At 35.5% G+C, this 16,565-nt stretch overlaps 1 protein-coding gene across 2 annotated transcripts in view; it reads left to right on the forward strand.

The window, feature by feature from the left end:
* The window catches only part of METTL4 (methyltransferase 4, N6-adenosine), a 57,613-nt gene extending 41,270 nt beyond the window's left edge, over window positions 1–16,343 (forward strand). For both annotated transcript variants that reach the window (XM_043558408.1, XM_043558409.1), the window contains exons 6-9: window positions 6,349–6,523; window positions 9,290–9,396; window positions 9,791–9,882; window positions 15,430–16,343. In XM_043558408.1, the coding sequence (XP_043414343.1) occupies window positions 6,349–6,523; window positions 9,290–9,396; window positions 9,791–9,882; window positions 15,430–15,575 (520 nt within the window). In that variant the 3' untranslated portion in view covers window positions 15,576–16,343. The remainder of the gene's footprint in view (window positions 1–6,348; window positions 6,524–9,289; window positions 9,397–9,790; window positions 9,883–15,429) is intronic.
* Window positions 16,344–16,565: the final 222 nt, after the last annotated feature.

Raw genomic sequence — 16,565 nt, forward strand, 5'->3', positions numbered from 1 at the left:
CTTTGAGTCCCAATGGTATTAGTTGACCTGGAGACTGAGTTCAACCACCTGGGCAATTAGTCACTCTGTCATGCGTATGTAATGCATCTCCAGTTAAAACTCTGGACACTGAAGCTGGGGTGAACTTCCCTGGTTATTAATACTCTGTGTGCATTATCACACATTGATGCCAGGAGGGTAATGCATTCTGACTTCATGGGAAAGGACCATTGGAGGCTTTGTGTTTGGAAGCGCCCCCCCCAACCCCGCTCTGCTCTGAATTTCTTCCTTTGCCTGATTTTAATCTGTAATAAAGCGTAATAACCTTTACATGATAAACTGTAGTAAATCGTTTTCTATAACAAATTGTAATCATGATTATAATAGCTTTCAGTAAGTTCTATGAGTCATTTTGACAAATTATTGAACTTCAGAGTGGTTTTAGAAACTGCCCAAACTAGTTAGTTGTAGAAGAGAGGCAGTCTTAAGGCCTGTTCCTTCAGGCATTGTAGTTGACTAATTCCAGGCAACATGTTTTCAATTATCTTGGGTATTTACCTAGAAATAGAGTTGCTGCATCATGTGGTGATTCTACCTTTAGCTCGTGAGGAACCACTGAACTATTTTTCTTTTCTTTTCTTTTTTTTTTAATGTTTATTGCTTTTTGAGAGAGACAGAGACAGAATGTGAGTGGGTTAGGGGCAGAGAGAGAGGGAGACACAGAATCAGAAGCAGGCTCCAGCTCTGAGTTGTCAGCACAGAGCCCAACGCAGGGCTCGAACTCATGAGCCGTGAGATCATCACCTGAGCCGAAGTCAGACACTCAACCGACTGAGCCACCCAGGCGCCCCTGAACTATTTTTCACATTGTATGTGTCATTTCCCATTTTCCATTCCTACCAGCAGTGTATGAGGGTTCCAGTTTCTCTACATTCTTAGTGACCCTTATTTTCTGTTTTTATTGTTGATGTTTGTTTTTATTTTTTTTTATTTTATTTATTTTTTTTTAACGTTTTTTTTTTATTTTTTTTTATTTTTGGGACAGAGAGAGACAGAGCATGAACGGGGGAGGGGCAGAGAGAGAGGGAGACACAGAATCGGAAACAGGCTCCAGGCTCTGAGCCATCAGCCCAGAGCCTGACGCGGGGCTCGAACTCACGGACCGCGAGATCGTGACCTGGCTGAAGTCGGACGCTTAACCGACTGCGCCACCCAGGCGCCCCTGTTGATGTTTGTTTTAAATTATAGCCATCCTGATGGGCATAAAGTGATGTGGTTTTGATTTGCATTTCTCTAATGACTAACGGTATTGAGCATCTTTTCATGTCCTTATTGATCATCTGTATATATTCTTTGGAGAATTGACTGTTCAGATCCTTTGCACATTTTAAAGTTATTTGTCTTTTGTTGATTTCTAAGAGTTCTTTATATATTCTGGATTCTAGGCCCTTACCTTGTATGATTGGTAAGTATTTTCTCCTATTTGCCATGTTGCCTTTTCACTTAATTTCTACTATTTTCAAAGCACAAAGTTTTACATTTTGTGGAAGTCAAACTTAACCTTTGTTGCTTGTGCATTTGGTATTGTGTTTAAGAAACCATTGCCTTTAGGGCACCTGGGTGGCTCAGTCATTAAGCATTTGACTCATAGTTCATGAGTTTGAGTCCCACATCGAGCCCTGCTTCAGGTGAGCTTGTGCCCTGCTTGGTGAGAGCACGAGCCCTGCTTTGGGTAAAACATGAGCTCTGGGTGAGCCCCACTTCTCTATTTCTTTCTCTGCCCCTTGCTCACTTGTGCCTGCTCTCTCTCTCAAAAAAAAAAAAAAAAAGAAACCATTGCCTTAATCACGGTCACAATGATGTACACCTTTTTTCTAAGAGTTTCAGCTCTCATATTTAGGGCTTTGACCCATTTTGAGTTTAATTTTATATATGAAATCAGATAAAATCACAATTTTATTCTTTTGCATTTGGATATCCAGTTGTCCCAGCATCATTTGTTGAAAAGACCGTTCCCAATTGCTTCTCATTATTAGAGTTAAGTGTTAAATTGAAAAGAATCAAAGAGTCCAATTTTATAATATTCTTTGGTAATGTATTCCAGTTTTCTCTAAGAATTACTTAAAAAATTTTTTTTTTAATGTTTATTCATTTTTGAGAGACAGAGAGGGACAGAGTGCGAGCAGGAGAGGGGCAGAGAGAGGGGAGACACAGAATCCAAAGCAGGCTCCAGGCTCTGAGCTATCAGCACAGAGCCCGACACGGGGCTGACCCTACAAACTGTGAGATCATGACCTGAGCTGAAGTCAGATGCTCTAAGAATTACTTTTTAAAATATTCAGTTTAGGGACATCTGGTTAAGCGGCTGACTTCGGCTCAGGTCATGATCTCGCAGTCTGTGAGTCTAGTCCCACATCTGGAGCCTGCTTCAGTTTCTGTGTCTCCCTCTCTCTCTGCCCCTCCTCAGCTTGCACTCTGTCTCTGTCTCATTCAAAAATAAATAAATGTTAACATTAAAAAAAAATATTCAGTCTAAATTTCATTTGCTTTTTACTTTAATGAAAATTGATAGTTTTTTAGGTTATTCTTATCCTTTTTAGAAGTTTTAGAAAAGTAAAACTTTAAAAAAGTAAACAAGTCCTGCATTTTTGGGGGCAGCTTTTATAAATCAGAAAAATAGACTTATTCCTTTTATAATATTTTGTAATGGTTTTACACAGCATATTTTGACTTTTTTTTTTGTTTTTTTCCTCCCATTTAGCTTATAGGTGTGTCTTTATGATCTTTTTGTAATGTTTATTGTATTGCTTCTTTCTCTTAACTTTTGATTTAAAAAATTCCAAATTTTGAGAAAATTTGAAAGAATAGTACATGAATGTCAAATTACCTTTCTTCTAGATTCATCAGTTATTAATATTGTACCACATTTGTGTGTATTTTCTCTCTCTCCATCTGTCTGCTTTTTTATCTGATGTTGCAGACATCATGCTTTCAACCACAAATTCTTTTGCATGTGTCTCCTAAAAACAAGTATATTCTCCTACATAACTATAATACCAGTATTACTCCCAATAAAGTTTAATATTGTCAAATATAATAGTATCAAATATACATTAAATACTAATATACATATATATTTTTTATCTCTTCTCAAACTATTATTTATGGCTATATTTTTCTTTTTGGTTTTCAGATTTAAGCTCTAATCGAGGATCATACATTACGTTTGGTCTTTATTTTTTTTTTTTATTCCTTTACTGCACAACCATCTCCTGGCTTTTTTTTTTTTTTTTTTTCAGGTTATTGACTCTTTTTTAAGATCCCATGCCACTTCTCTGTAGATTTCCTACCATTTGGATTTGTCTGATTATTTTTTCATGATTAGATTCAGGTTAAACATTTTTTGCCTAGAATACTACCTTGGTGATAAAGATGCATATTTTAGAATTTGTTGAATAACTTCTAGGAGAATAACACTAATAAATGGAATATTTCATTCTCCACTACCCCTGGCAAATAAACCCAATTAAATAAAATTAAGACAGTCAAAGAATCTGTAGTTATTGGGAACATCAGACTTCAAATTTTTGACTTGATGTTTTTCACACTGTGGCAAACTTAGTTTTTAATTAAAACAATTTTTTTTTAACATTTATTTATTTTTGAGATATAGCGGCAGAGCATGAGCAGGGGGGGGGAGAGAGAGACACACACACACACACGGAATCCGAAGGAGGCTCCAGGCTCTGAGCTGTTTGTTAGCGCAGAGCCCGATGCGGGGCCTGAACTCATGAACTGTGAGACCATGACCTGAGCTGAAGTCGGATGCTCAACTGACTGAGCCACCCAAGAGCCCCAAGCTTTTAATTTTTTAAATTAATTAAAAAAAATTTTTTTGGGGGCGCCTGGGTGGCGCAGTCGGTTAGGCGTCCGACTTCAGCCAGGTCACGATCTCGCGGTCTGTGAGTTCGAGCCCCGCGTCGGGCTCTGGGCTGATGGCTCAGAGCCTGGAGCCTGTTTCCGATTCTGTGTCTCCCTCTCTCTCTGCCCCTCCCCCGTTCATGCTCTGTCTCTCTCTGTCCCCAAAATAAATAAACGTTGAAAAAAAAAAAATTTAAAAAAAAAAAAAATTTTTTTTGAAAGAGCAAGGGGCAGAGAGAAAGAATTCCAGGAGGGGTAGAGGGAGAGTGAGAGAGAGAGAGAGAGAGAGGGAGAAGTGGGGCTCACCCAAAGCGGGGCTCGAGCTCACAAACTGTGTGTGAGATCATGATCTGAGCCAAAGTCAGATGCTTAATGACTGGGCCACCCAGGCTCCCTTTAGTTTTTTTTTAAATTGTCACTTTGATTATATGAAATGCTAGCCTACTGGAAGAGCACTGGTCTGGATGGCAGAAAACTTGGGTGCAGGAGATCTGAATTATTTTACTTATTTGTTTAAGAAAATACTTATTGATCACTTCCTTATATCATACAGTTGCTGTGTATGAGAGTTGGATTCCAGTATTTATTGCATTTGGCCTTTAGGATGTCATTTACTTTTTCTAGAACAGGTATAATAGTAGGAGCCTATTATAGTCCATTGAGGAATAACATAAAAGAAAGTAGAAAGACTAAATGCATACCAGTCCTTAGGTTAGATGTAGACATTAGAAGACTGAATTGAGGGAATTTCTTGTCTTTTTTCTCTTCCACTACCTCCTTCCCCTCTTTCTCTCTTCTTTTCTTCCTTTAATATTGAGGCTGATGGTAAGGAACTACTAGTGAGGTTGAAATACAAAGGAGAGGAATAATTAGCATTATAAGATAGTAGAAAATGGGAATAAGAGAACACAGCTGGACTGATAAGCTTTAAATAGGTGAAGCCATACCATTTCATTTAAGAGGAAATGTATAGAAATAAGTGAAGGTATATAAGAAGAGAGGGTTAGGAAATTGAAGGAGTCTGTTGGCTTTTATTTTTACTGATAATATGAGTTAACTTCATCTGCTAATAGTGAATTTGGGCAAGAGATTTGAAAAGAGATGAGGGTTTGTAGTTGACCAAGAATAAATAAAAGAATTGATGAGTAGTTTTAGTAGTTTTGAGAGCCTCAATGGGTTTAATTGAGCCAATTCTTCACTTCTGCGTTTTTCACCATCAGATTTTCCCCATATGAGGAAGTAGAAGTGAATTGTGTGGAAGTTGATTTGAAGATTGGAGGTTTGAAGGAGCTGTGGGGTGAAGGATAAAGAGGGGATGGGAATTTAGGGTGCTAATGAGAGGACAGTGAAATGATTGATGATTGCTAGTCTGTGGAGAAGAGGAGCATGTGGTCAGGAAGAAATGATAGACTCAGTAAAAGTAGAGGGATGGGTCATGGGATGCTTTGGTAAGGTTAAAGAATAGGTAAGAGATAGGTATTTACTGCCAGAGATTGGTGTTTAGTTTGAGATGGAATTAAGTATGAGTGATGCCAAGGTCCAGGTTGGGGTCACTGGGAATGGAATATTGAGATGAATGTAATTGTATTTGTTTACGGGAAGATTAGGCAAGGTGTGCACATTATATAAATTGTGTCTTGAAATTGCCCAGGATAATGGCAAGATTTGTGTTGGTAAGGGAGAAGGTTCTTAGAGCTTAAGGCTTCATCGATTATGGGGAGTGCGGAAGAAATGGGTTTGATAGAACATTACAGTCTAGCATAGCTGGATGGCATGTCCCTCAAGGAGAAGTGGATTTTATGCAGATGGAGGAGTATAGCCTAGAAGCAGCAATAAGAGAGCTAGGAGAATATTGACCCTTCTCTCTTTCTGGTGTGTATTGAGTGTTAGAGAAAGGGCCACATTCTTTAAATTGGATACTATAGAGCAAGTAGTTTTAGCAAGAGAAATCAAAGTTTGTACTGTTCATTAACAGAGGTGCACAACTATATAGAATATTTAAAAAATGAAAGTATGAAGGTCTCAGAGAGCCCAGTAGAATTGATTGGGAATAAAAAAGAAGCAGGATGATAGACTGAGGGTTGGTGGTTTCAAGACTCACTGTGATAGGGTCCCTGTATATTGTAGGATTAGGAAAAACAATCAATAATGTTTGTTTAATTTTGAGTGGGAGAAAAGCATATTAGTGAAATTACTGAAATGTAATACAGTTAAAAATGATAAATATAGCCTGGCAATTTTTCACTGTTAAAAATGAAAATGGGTTAATTCCAATTTGCATGTAATAGTATGTCCACTGGGTGTCACTGTGGCCTCATATTTAGTTATATAAATAAACTGCTATAAGAGCTCTGTGTTTGTGGAGTCAGTATTATATGGGTCTTTTCTCTGCTTATTCTTCCTTTTTGAAGTGAATTTTGCTAATATTTTTTTTCTGTTTATTTGTAGGTACAGTTATTTATCACCACTGCAAATAAAGGAGATACTTATCCCTAAACTGGCTGCTCCAAACTGCCTTGTTATTACTTGGGTGACCAATAGACAGAAGCACCTGCGTTTTGTAAAGGAAGAACTTTATCCTTCTTGGTCTGTTGAGGTAGTCGCTGAATGGCACTGGGTAAAAGTAAGTTCAGAAATTAACTTACTTGTTATTATATAGCGTGCCATGTAAGTCACATAATTTACACATAAATGTAGCATGTAATTTTTAATGCTTAGCATGTTACTGCTCTACTCCTTTAACACGGTCTAATTAAAACTTCTACTTTGATACTTTTTTTTTTTTTTTTTTTTTTACTAAATACTTTTATTTTCTTATTCTCGAAGGCTTTTTGCTTATTTGTTCTGTGTCTTTTTATAGTAGAGTCCCAACGTGCTGGCCTTAGGAAGTCACTCAGGGAGATATCAGGATGACATTTTAAAAAGCTCTGATGTCTGTAGTTTAAAAACAACAAACAAAAACTTTGGAAAATCTGTTTAGCACTAAACATAGAAATAGTCTTACCCTTCATTTTCTTCCTCTTTTCACATCCACAATTTCAGTCACCGTTTGCAACTTCTTTCCTTCTTTTTTTTTTTTTCTTTTTCTTTTGTCTTATGTTGCTGGGGATGGGAGAGAGAATACCCAAGTAACTCAGCATGGAAGAGGTGGAAAGAACCAAGAACCTTACATACTTTGAATTATAACATAGGTCCTCAGTGCCTATGTGCTGCTATGCCTATTTTTGAAAGAAATGATTCCAACTCTTGGATTGGTTGACTGGTCTTTAATATCTCTGCTTGCTATAAAAATAAAAAAATACAGAAAAATAAGGCATCAGTTCAGAGTCCGTTGGACATCTTTTTAAAGATTATTGTCTACTTAGATGAATCTTGCAAAAGCACTCCTATATTTTAAAAAGATAAGCCAACTTGTCAATTGAATGTTTAATATTTATATAGCTGATATATTCATTTTAGACAGGAGAGTTCTATGTTTATGTTCTTCCTATGTATTTTGTAGTCTACTGGTATATCTTCTTTTATTTTTTAAAGTTTATTTATTTATTTTGAGAGAGAGAGAGCGTGAGTAGGAGAGGGGCAGAGAGGGAGAAAGAGAATCCCAAGCAGGCTCTGTGCTGTCAGTGCAGAGCCTAACATGGGGCTTGATCCCACGAACTGTGAGATCATGACCTGAGCCAAGATCAAGAGTTGGGACCCTTGACCAACTGAGCCACTAAAGGCTCTTCTGGTATATCTTCTAAAAGCTGTGTATATTGTTTATTTGCACCTATTTTAATGGACTTGGAAAAAAACATTAATAGTTGTATCTGTGCTTTCATGTTGTACCCTGGGCTAAGCTTTGGTTGATTTGGTTGATGTGGACATTGACAGGAATATAAAACCCATTCTACCTTGTACATTATTACAGGTTTTTTATTGTCAGAAACTGGGGCCAAAGTCAGGGAAAAGGTACCTTCTGAAATCAAAACCAATAAAATGTTAGCACATAAAAGCTAAGATTATTTATTTGTAGTAGTAATCAGTTCTGAGAGATGATATGATAAGCCTAGAGTTTAAGACAAAAATGCAGTAAGTGATATGAAATACTATTAGGTAACTATATGTGCTGTTATAACAGAAGGAGTAATTTGCATAGAATATAGAAGATATCCAAAGAATAAGAACTTGTCTGTATTTGTACAGCACTATGTGAAAGAGATCTATCTCTTATGGGTCCTAGAGGTGATAAAAGGACTTTACCGATTTGGCTTTTTAGGTATCTTGATGTTGAGTAAAGTGTTCCATAGATAATAGATATGAATATTCTGATAGTGAAAATATGTATTTCAATGGTTAATAAATTGATATTGTTATTATAAATAGTGTTTTCAGTTTGATTAGCTTAAGTGAGTCTTTGAGAGTATAATAACTCCAGGTGAAATGGTAAAATTGAATTTCTGGATTTATAATGCCAAGGGATTAGACTAAGTATTGTCTATTTTATCAATCCCTGAGTTGTTTTATTACTAATTCTCACTCTGACAATGTTTATGACACTATTTTCTATGAAGGAGTATACTTTATTGTCATCTACTTATTTATATTATCAGTAATCAGTAAATGTTATTTGAGTGAATAAATGAATTAATGATGACATGGCTTCCAGGAATAAATTTTAATGAAAAGTAGATTTTTATGTGTAAAGTGATATTTAAAATATTTTAGTCCCTTATAGTTGCTCTGTCTAATGTGATAGTCACTAACCATATGTGGCTCTTCAGCACATGAATTACGGCTGTTCAAAATTGAATTGATGCTAAGTGTAAAACGTACATTGGATTTCAAAGGCAGTATGAAAGAAAAAATGTGATATACCTCAGTAACTTTTTGAATTGATTACATATTAAAATAATATTTTGGATATGTGAAATTAAGCTAAATATATAATTAAAATTATTTTTACCACATGCTTCCAACTTTTTTTTAAATGTTTATTTATTTTGAGAGAGTGTGTGCATGTGCGCACTAGGGAGGGGCAGAGAGAGAGGGAGGGAGAGAGAATCTCAAGCACGCTCAGCGGTGTCAGTTCAGAGCTGAAGTGGGGCTTGAACTCATGAACCATGAGATCATGACCTGAGCTGAAATCAAAAGCCAGACACAACCGATTGAGCCACCTAGGCGCCCCAACTTCTCACGTTTTTAATGTTGCTAGTAGAAAATTTAAATTACAAATGCGGTTTGTATTTGTGGTTTACATTATATTTTTATTAACACTAGCCTAGAGGTTTAATAATTTTTTTTTCTTTGGTGGAAATTGTATAGTGATAGATAAAAAGCCAGACTCTTTCCTGGGTATTTACAGATGTATGGTTTAATTTTGTTTTGTTTTTTTGACTCCTCCTATCAGATCACCAATTCAGGAGAGTTTGTGTTCCCATTAGATTCTCCACACAAAAAGCCTTATGAAGGTCTTGTACTGGGGAGAGTTCGAGAAAAAACTGCTGTACCATTAAGGTAGGAAAGATGATTTTTCAAAACTGTATAAATGTATACAATTATACATTTTATAAAATTAACGGCATAATGATCATTGATTTTCCTTAAATTTTTACATTTTTGAAAATCTGAAAATGGCCCAGACCAGAAAAGTATGAATGGTATGGCACATGAAATTTTATATTATCCTTTGTTTTATATAGTGTGTAACTGCCATTATTGAAGAAAAGGAAATTATCACTAATGTCTCAATACTTAAATTGTTGATTTTGATTATTTTTTCTATTCTTGAATTTATTTTTAAATTCAGATAGTATTTGAAAAGTAAAAAAAAAAATCAAGGCAACTGTGGCTTATATATGAAAAATTGTCCTTTAAAGTATAATTTACATTGTTGTTTTGTTTTAATTAGGAATGCAGATGTAAAAGTGCTTCCTATTCCAGATCACAAGTTAATTGTCAGTGTGCCCTGTACTCTTCACTCACATAAGCCACCGCTTGCTGGTATGTTTTTATAAAATAGAATTGTTATGACTTCTGTCAAATTGAGAAAAGGATTAAATTTAGTATTTGGTGTAGACATTTGGAAATTAAATCAGATGTTTATTTTTATTAGTTCTCTAAAATTTTATAGAAGAATTTATGAAGTGTTTTTTGTTTTTATTTTGCTGCAAAAGCTTTATTGTTTTCATTTGGTCCATGACTTGAGAGGGGGCTCCATGATGCCTAGTGGCTGCAGGGAGAAGTGCAGGCAGAAGCTCTGACATCAGGGGGTGTGGAGGGGTCCCTCAAAGGCTGCTGGGCTCCAGAGGCTCCTAATTGTGCTTGAGGGTGAGCCTTTCAAAGAGATACTTGGCCTTGCCCAGCCCAGCTGGCGGCCATCAAGCCTGTGGAGGTTAGTTAGGTGGTTACCCAACTTCTTGATGAATTTTACCTCCTCATGTGGAAGTGGCTCTCTGGGAAGTTACAGAGATGGGGATTTGTGTACACAGAGCCCAGAGCATGCATATCTAGAAGGGCCTGGTTCAGGTTCTTCTTCAGGGCCATGACAACTTCCATGGCAATGAGGGCTTTGCCTCACTCATCCTGGGAGGATTTCTTCATGCTTTGGCAGATGGCACAGCTGCTGCACTGGTTTTGCGTCTTCCAAGAGATGCTTGGCCAACTTGTGGAAGAAGTGCCCAGGCCCTCCAAAGTCATATTGTCACAGTCAAAATAGAAGCCCTGAGATGTAGGTGTAGGAGGCCCACAGATCCAGGTTGATCAGGTGGTTGACACCTCAGTAGAATAATTCTGACCAATCTGGGAGCTCATTGTTGGTCAGCAATAAGGAGCTAACCACAAAAAATGGTGTTGGCTGGTCCTAGAGGTTGTGCCTGGTAAGAAGGTTGGAAAGTAGTTAGAAGGTGGTCAGAGACTGGTTCCATCTAAAGACTGTTGAATAAGATTATGAACTGTTGATGCGCCGCATAGGTTCATTTTATTTCACCTCTGCTTTTCCCCTTAATACCATTTATTTAAGTTCCCCTTGGTTGTTACTGCCCCACTGTCCTTGATAGACTGATGGGGCATCTGAGGACTGTAGTTCTACTAGTGGCTTTATTTTACTATGAGGGCTCTGTCCCTAGCTTGTTCTGAAATCAGGTGCTTAGAATAGCAGTCAGAGACATGGTTAGAATCCCCTTGATACTTGGTAGAGACTCAGTTTTATATTGAGGTAGTGTTGCTATTCTGAACCTCCGGAAAGGTAATTGCTGCAGGCTACGGTTCTTACTAGTCTTAATGCGTTGGTGTAATGTTCATCATTCAGCGAAACTAAGCACCAAGGAATAGTGGAAAGGTTTGGATTTGGAGATTGACTAACATGAGTTTGAATCCTGACTCTGCTACTATATGTTACTCTAACATGTTCTACCTGAAAGTCTTCATTTAAAGAGAGACTAATGGTATTTAATCTTTTAGAGTTGTGAGGATTGATTATAATGTATTTGAAATTCTGTAGCATATAGTGGAAGGTTAGTGTATGCTAAATTTTTCAAGTGATAGTTTAAAAAAATAGAATTGTAAGTTCATGAGAGACACCAAATTTGATATGAGTTATCTATTAAAAATTTTCTTTAGGAATATCTATTGTATTGATTTTGTGATCCTCACTTAAAAAACCAAAAACTTTCAAGATGCTGCTCAGGAAAACTATAAGGTTCCCAACCTATCATATTATTTTGTAGAATATGGGATAGAGCTAGAATACATAGGAAAGTGAATATAAATTCCCAAGGTAATTTATATTGATAACACTTAGAATTTCTTTTATCTTAAATTGCTTATACAGAAGAGTCTTGTAGTGTTGTAGTGTTGCTTAATTTGAAAAATATTCAGATGTTTACCTGATGATCCATTCTTTGACTTAGAGAAATGCTGAATGAGTAATTGTCTTTAAGCCATGTACTATCGTAGACTCTTTAATGCATTAAATATGTGACTTAAATGAAAAGTGAGATTGTACTGTTCTTTGAGAAGAAAATAATGGTTGGCACCAGTTATATTTGATGGAGGAAATCTAATTTGTATTCTTTTCATTTGAATTTTATCAGTTAAGTATCAAAGAATAATTTAGTGTTTTTCTTAGGGATTTTTTTTTTTTTTTAGTTTTTATTTATTTAAGTAATCTCTACACCCAGAATGGGGCTCAAACTTATGACCCTGAGATCAAGAGTTGCATGCTCCTCCTACTGAGCCAGCCAGGCGCCCCAGGGCTTATGTTTTTACTTTTAAAAATCTAAATGCTAAGACCTAAACTTTCATTCCAAAATTATAGTTAAAATATTCATCAATTCCTTTTACATAGAATAAAATAATGTTTAAATATTAGTGTTAAGAAGCAAGGTTTTAAAATAGTAAGTAAAAATTAGTCTTTTATTAATGCTAATAAAAATTAGTCTTATAGCCTGTGTATGAAGTGTAGTTCTGCCATATTCCCAGTAGAGAGCAGCAAAACATATTTTTAGGATTTGGAACATTTTGAAAAGAAAGATTTTTGGGGGGGAAAATCTACATGACTTGATATATGTAATCCTTATGTTTTAGTTAGGTAGTGGTAGACAAGAAGTATTTGTAATTCTGTATTTTTGAATTCATGTTACTATGTCTAGCAAGTGCACGTACAGAAGTACAGAGCCATACAAACTAAAGCCACCAAAAAACAACTTTCAGATTTCTGACTGTAATTTACTCTGAAATCATAACTCTGGGATTTGGGATATTACATGTCCTATATATATGCTTAGAACTTACATGCAAAGGTTCTTAAACTGTTTTGTGCAAATTTGTAAAATGAAATGTTCTTTTACTTCTAGAAACACTAAGATTTTTAAAAATTTTTAATTGATATCTACTGCTAACTATAAAAAATGTTTTAAAAGATACATATATAAGTCATAAATAGCTATAACTTATCACATAACCTTATAAATGTTTATTAAATTTAAAGATTTAAGGTGGGAAAATTATGAAAGTATTTGAATCAAAATTGGTTTTCATATTTTACCTTAGAGGAATCTCTACTCCCTTTTATTACTTTATTCACTAACAGTTTCTGTTTGAAGAGTAAAACACAGTTTGATGAGGTTTTGTGCACAGGTGTTCGAGGTGCTTCTCCCACCCCCCCCCCCCACCCCCCACCCGGCCCTGCCCCTTTGCTCCTAGAGCAAAAGAGGAATGACTGGCTATGTACAGATTATTTCCTCTTCTGTGGTTAGTAGCATGTTTTACTAATGTCCAATGTTATGTAATTATCTTAAGTATGTGTGTATATCATATTCATACTTAAATTTATACATTGGAATTTACTTTTTAAAAATAGAGATATAATTGACATATAATATTAATTTCAGATATACAACACAATGGCTCGTGTATGTATATATTGAGAAATAGTCACTGATCACAAGTCTAGTTAACATCCATTACCACACACAGTTATAAAATATTTTTCCTTGTGGTTAGAACTTCTAAGATCTCGAGTTTACTTTTAAATTGATACTTAAGATTAGAAAAGAAAACATTTTCATTAATTTGCTCTCATTTCTTTTGCTTTGTTTTGAAATGTGGTTAACATTTTAAAAACATTGCTCCTTGATTTTCTAGTTTTCTCAACCAGAAAAAAAAACAGATGCAGAAATGTGTTACCTTGGGAAAGTAGGAAGTAGTAAATGGGTTTAGGTTTTATGTACTGTATTTGTCAACCAAGTACATGGCCATCGTTTTCTACTAGCTTGTGTGCTCTTAGAAAACGTGGATAACTGTTTCCTTTGTTAAATTCCATAGCACTAATTATAGTGAGTGCTCAGAATAGTAAACAATTTTGACTGTCTGACTTCAGTTTAGACTCCAGATTAAGGGTCTAAAATAGAGTTGCTAACATCTTTGTGCCTAAAAACTGAAAAACTGAACAAATAAGCAAAAACAAACAAAATCTTCCTTCACTATAACCTTAGATGACAGTAAAAGTGAATTGAGGTTGGTAAGGCATTGAATTCATGAGGAAAAAATAGAAATGTGATATAGGTTTATTGTCTTCTAAGACTCTGGGGAAATTTTCTTTCAGGCTTATTAACATTTAGTTACAATTATACACTTAAAAAACTAGAAGTCTCATGTTGGCATCTCCTAAAAACTGTCAAAGCCCAAATTTGAGTTCAGTTGGGTTATAGACAATGAATACTTCATAAATTCCTTGATTTTTGGTGAATAATACCAATGCTTTTAAACAAATAAACCGTTATTTTGCTGTCAGAGCAACTGGAGAACATTATGAAACATGTTTTTAAATATATTTTCTTTCTTTCTTTCTTTAAAAAAAATTTTTAATATAATTTATTGTCAAATTGGTTTCCATACAACACCCAGTGTTCATCCCAAGTGCCTTCCTCAATGCCCATCACCCACTTTCACCTCCCTCCACCCCCATCAACTCTCAGTTTGTTCTCACTATTTAAGAGTCTCTTAGGGTTTGCCTCCCTCCCTCTCTGTAACTTTAAATACATTTTCTTTTAAATTTTACCTATATCAAGTACTCCTAAGGAATACTTATCATTCCTAAAGGGAATTTGATAGATTTCTTCTAAGCTCAATCTTGTATAGCAGTTAAGAACTATATTTAGAAAATACTCTTCTGGTGACTTTTCATCCCTCAATTATTATTTTCATACCCAGTTCCTGTAATGCTAATATAGCTAACCAGAACATGATCAAGGTTAAATTGATTTAAATATTGTCATCCAAATGAACATGTACTTTAAAAAAAGGCTTCTATGGTATATTCTGTCACTGTATATCATAGCATTTAGTCACCATATATATGATGTACTTTTTTTTCTCAAAAATAAAGTTTTCAGTAGTTATTAATACATATATACATTAAATAAAAAATACTTATCTGTGGAAATAGTATGGTGAAATTTTAGGTAAAAAGGGTCTATAATTTGGAAATGAGGGAATGTACTATATCCAGTTATAGCTAAGAGGATATTGTTATATTTGTTAGTTATGTGTTCTCAATATTTTTATTGATGCCTAATTTTTCATTTACTGCTCTTTTGCTAGTATATATGCTTGCAGACACTTATATTTTTATCTCAGTTTTTTAAGTGAATTGTTTTTGTATTGTTCCTATACACTTATTTTTCATGCGTGGATTACATTTATTAAAAAATTAAGTTAGTACTCAGGAGATGTGTCAGTATTGGAAAATTGAAAAGTCACCTGTGTGGGTGTTAAAATCCTTATTTCTCATCTACAAATGAAACCTGATAAATTAGGACTTCTCAAAGTTCTGATGGTATTATCCCCAATCTCAGGAGTGCTCATTTCAAATGATTTCTAACTATAAATAGTAAAGCCCGTGATGAAATCCTTGAAATTAATTAGCTATCCTCCTCCCCACCCCTTTTTTAAAAGGAAACATCCCTGTTCTTTGCTTTTAACTGCTAAAAGGAAATTGATTCCTTTCTTAATAATAATTTTTATGTTTTTTTTCTCTTTTTTGGACAGAGGTTCTAAAAGACTATGTCAAGCCAGATGGGGAATGTTTGGAATTGTTTGCTCGAAATTTACAGCCGGGTTGGACTAGTTGGGGCAATGAAGTTCTCAAATTTCAACACATGGATTATTTTGTTGCTCTGGAGTCTAGAAGCTGACTGTGGTCTTAAAGTTGTGATTTTCTTCAGTTTTTCCCCATCCCTTCTTCCTTCATTCTAACTGATTGTTCCTTTTCTTACCAACCAGTATGCTTAGAAATGTAAACAGGACTTGGTTTTTCTGCAAAAGACCATAAGTGACTAGTCTTTATGTAATTTTGAGATGAATTTACTTCAGTTGCATTAGTATTCCCCATTATTCCAGATTCACTGTAAATAAAAAGTCAAGCAGTTAGAAAAACGACAAGACTTTGTTATTGAAAAAGTTCAGAAAGCATGCACTGTGGACCAGAGGTCATAATTCTGCCCATGGATATGTTTTGTTTGGCCCTATGGTGTTGTAAAAAAAATTTAAACCACCATTCTAAAAAATGAGGGAATTTCACATAAAGTCTAGATTTCTGCTTTTCTTTAAACATCAGAAGCTCTGGCTGCACTGTGGTCTGTATTCTTTCCTGGCATCAGTAAGTAGGAACCACTGGTAGCAGCTCACTTGGGAAGGGACCTACCTGTGTTTTGCAGTTTACTATAGTTAACACTTGCTCCGTGCTACTCACTTGTGTTGTCTCCTTGGCCCCTGTGCAACCTAAACTTATGACCTTCGGTATACTGTTACATTCTGGAAAAAATACTGAAAGACCTACCAAGTCATCATTGTGTTGTGTTTATGAAACATTTTAGAGGGTTTTAAATTGCATTCAAGGTCACTTTTCAAGTGCTTCATAGTTTTGCTTTGTTTTCTAGAAGAATATTTAAGAAATATTTCTTTTTTTTAAAAATTTTTTTTTTTTCAACGTTTATTTATTTTTGGGACAGAGAGAGACAGAGCATGAACGGGGGATGGGCAGAGAGAGAGGGAGACACAGAATCGGAAACAGGCTCCAGGCTCTGAGCCATCAGCCCAGAGCCCGACGCGGGGCTCGAACTCACGGACCGCGAGATCGTGACCTGGCTGAAGTCGGACGCTTAACCGACTGCGCCACCCAGGCG

Source organism: Prionailurus bengalensis, chromosome D3, assembly GCF_016509475.1.
Source record: "Prionailurus bengalensis isolate Pbe53 chromosome D3, Fcat_Pben_1.1_paternal_pri, whole genome shotgun sequence".
Lineage (NCBI taxonomy): Eukaryota > Metazoa > Chordata > Mammalia > Carnivora > Felidae > Prionailurus > Prionailurus bengalensis.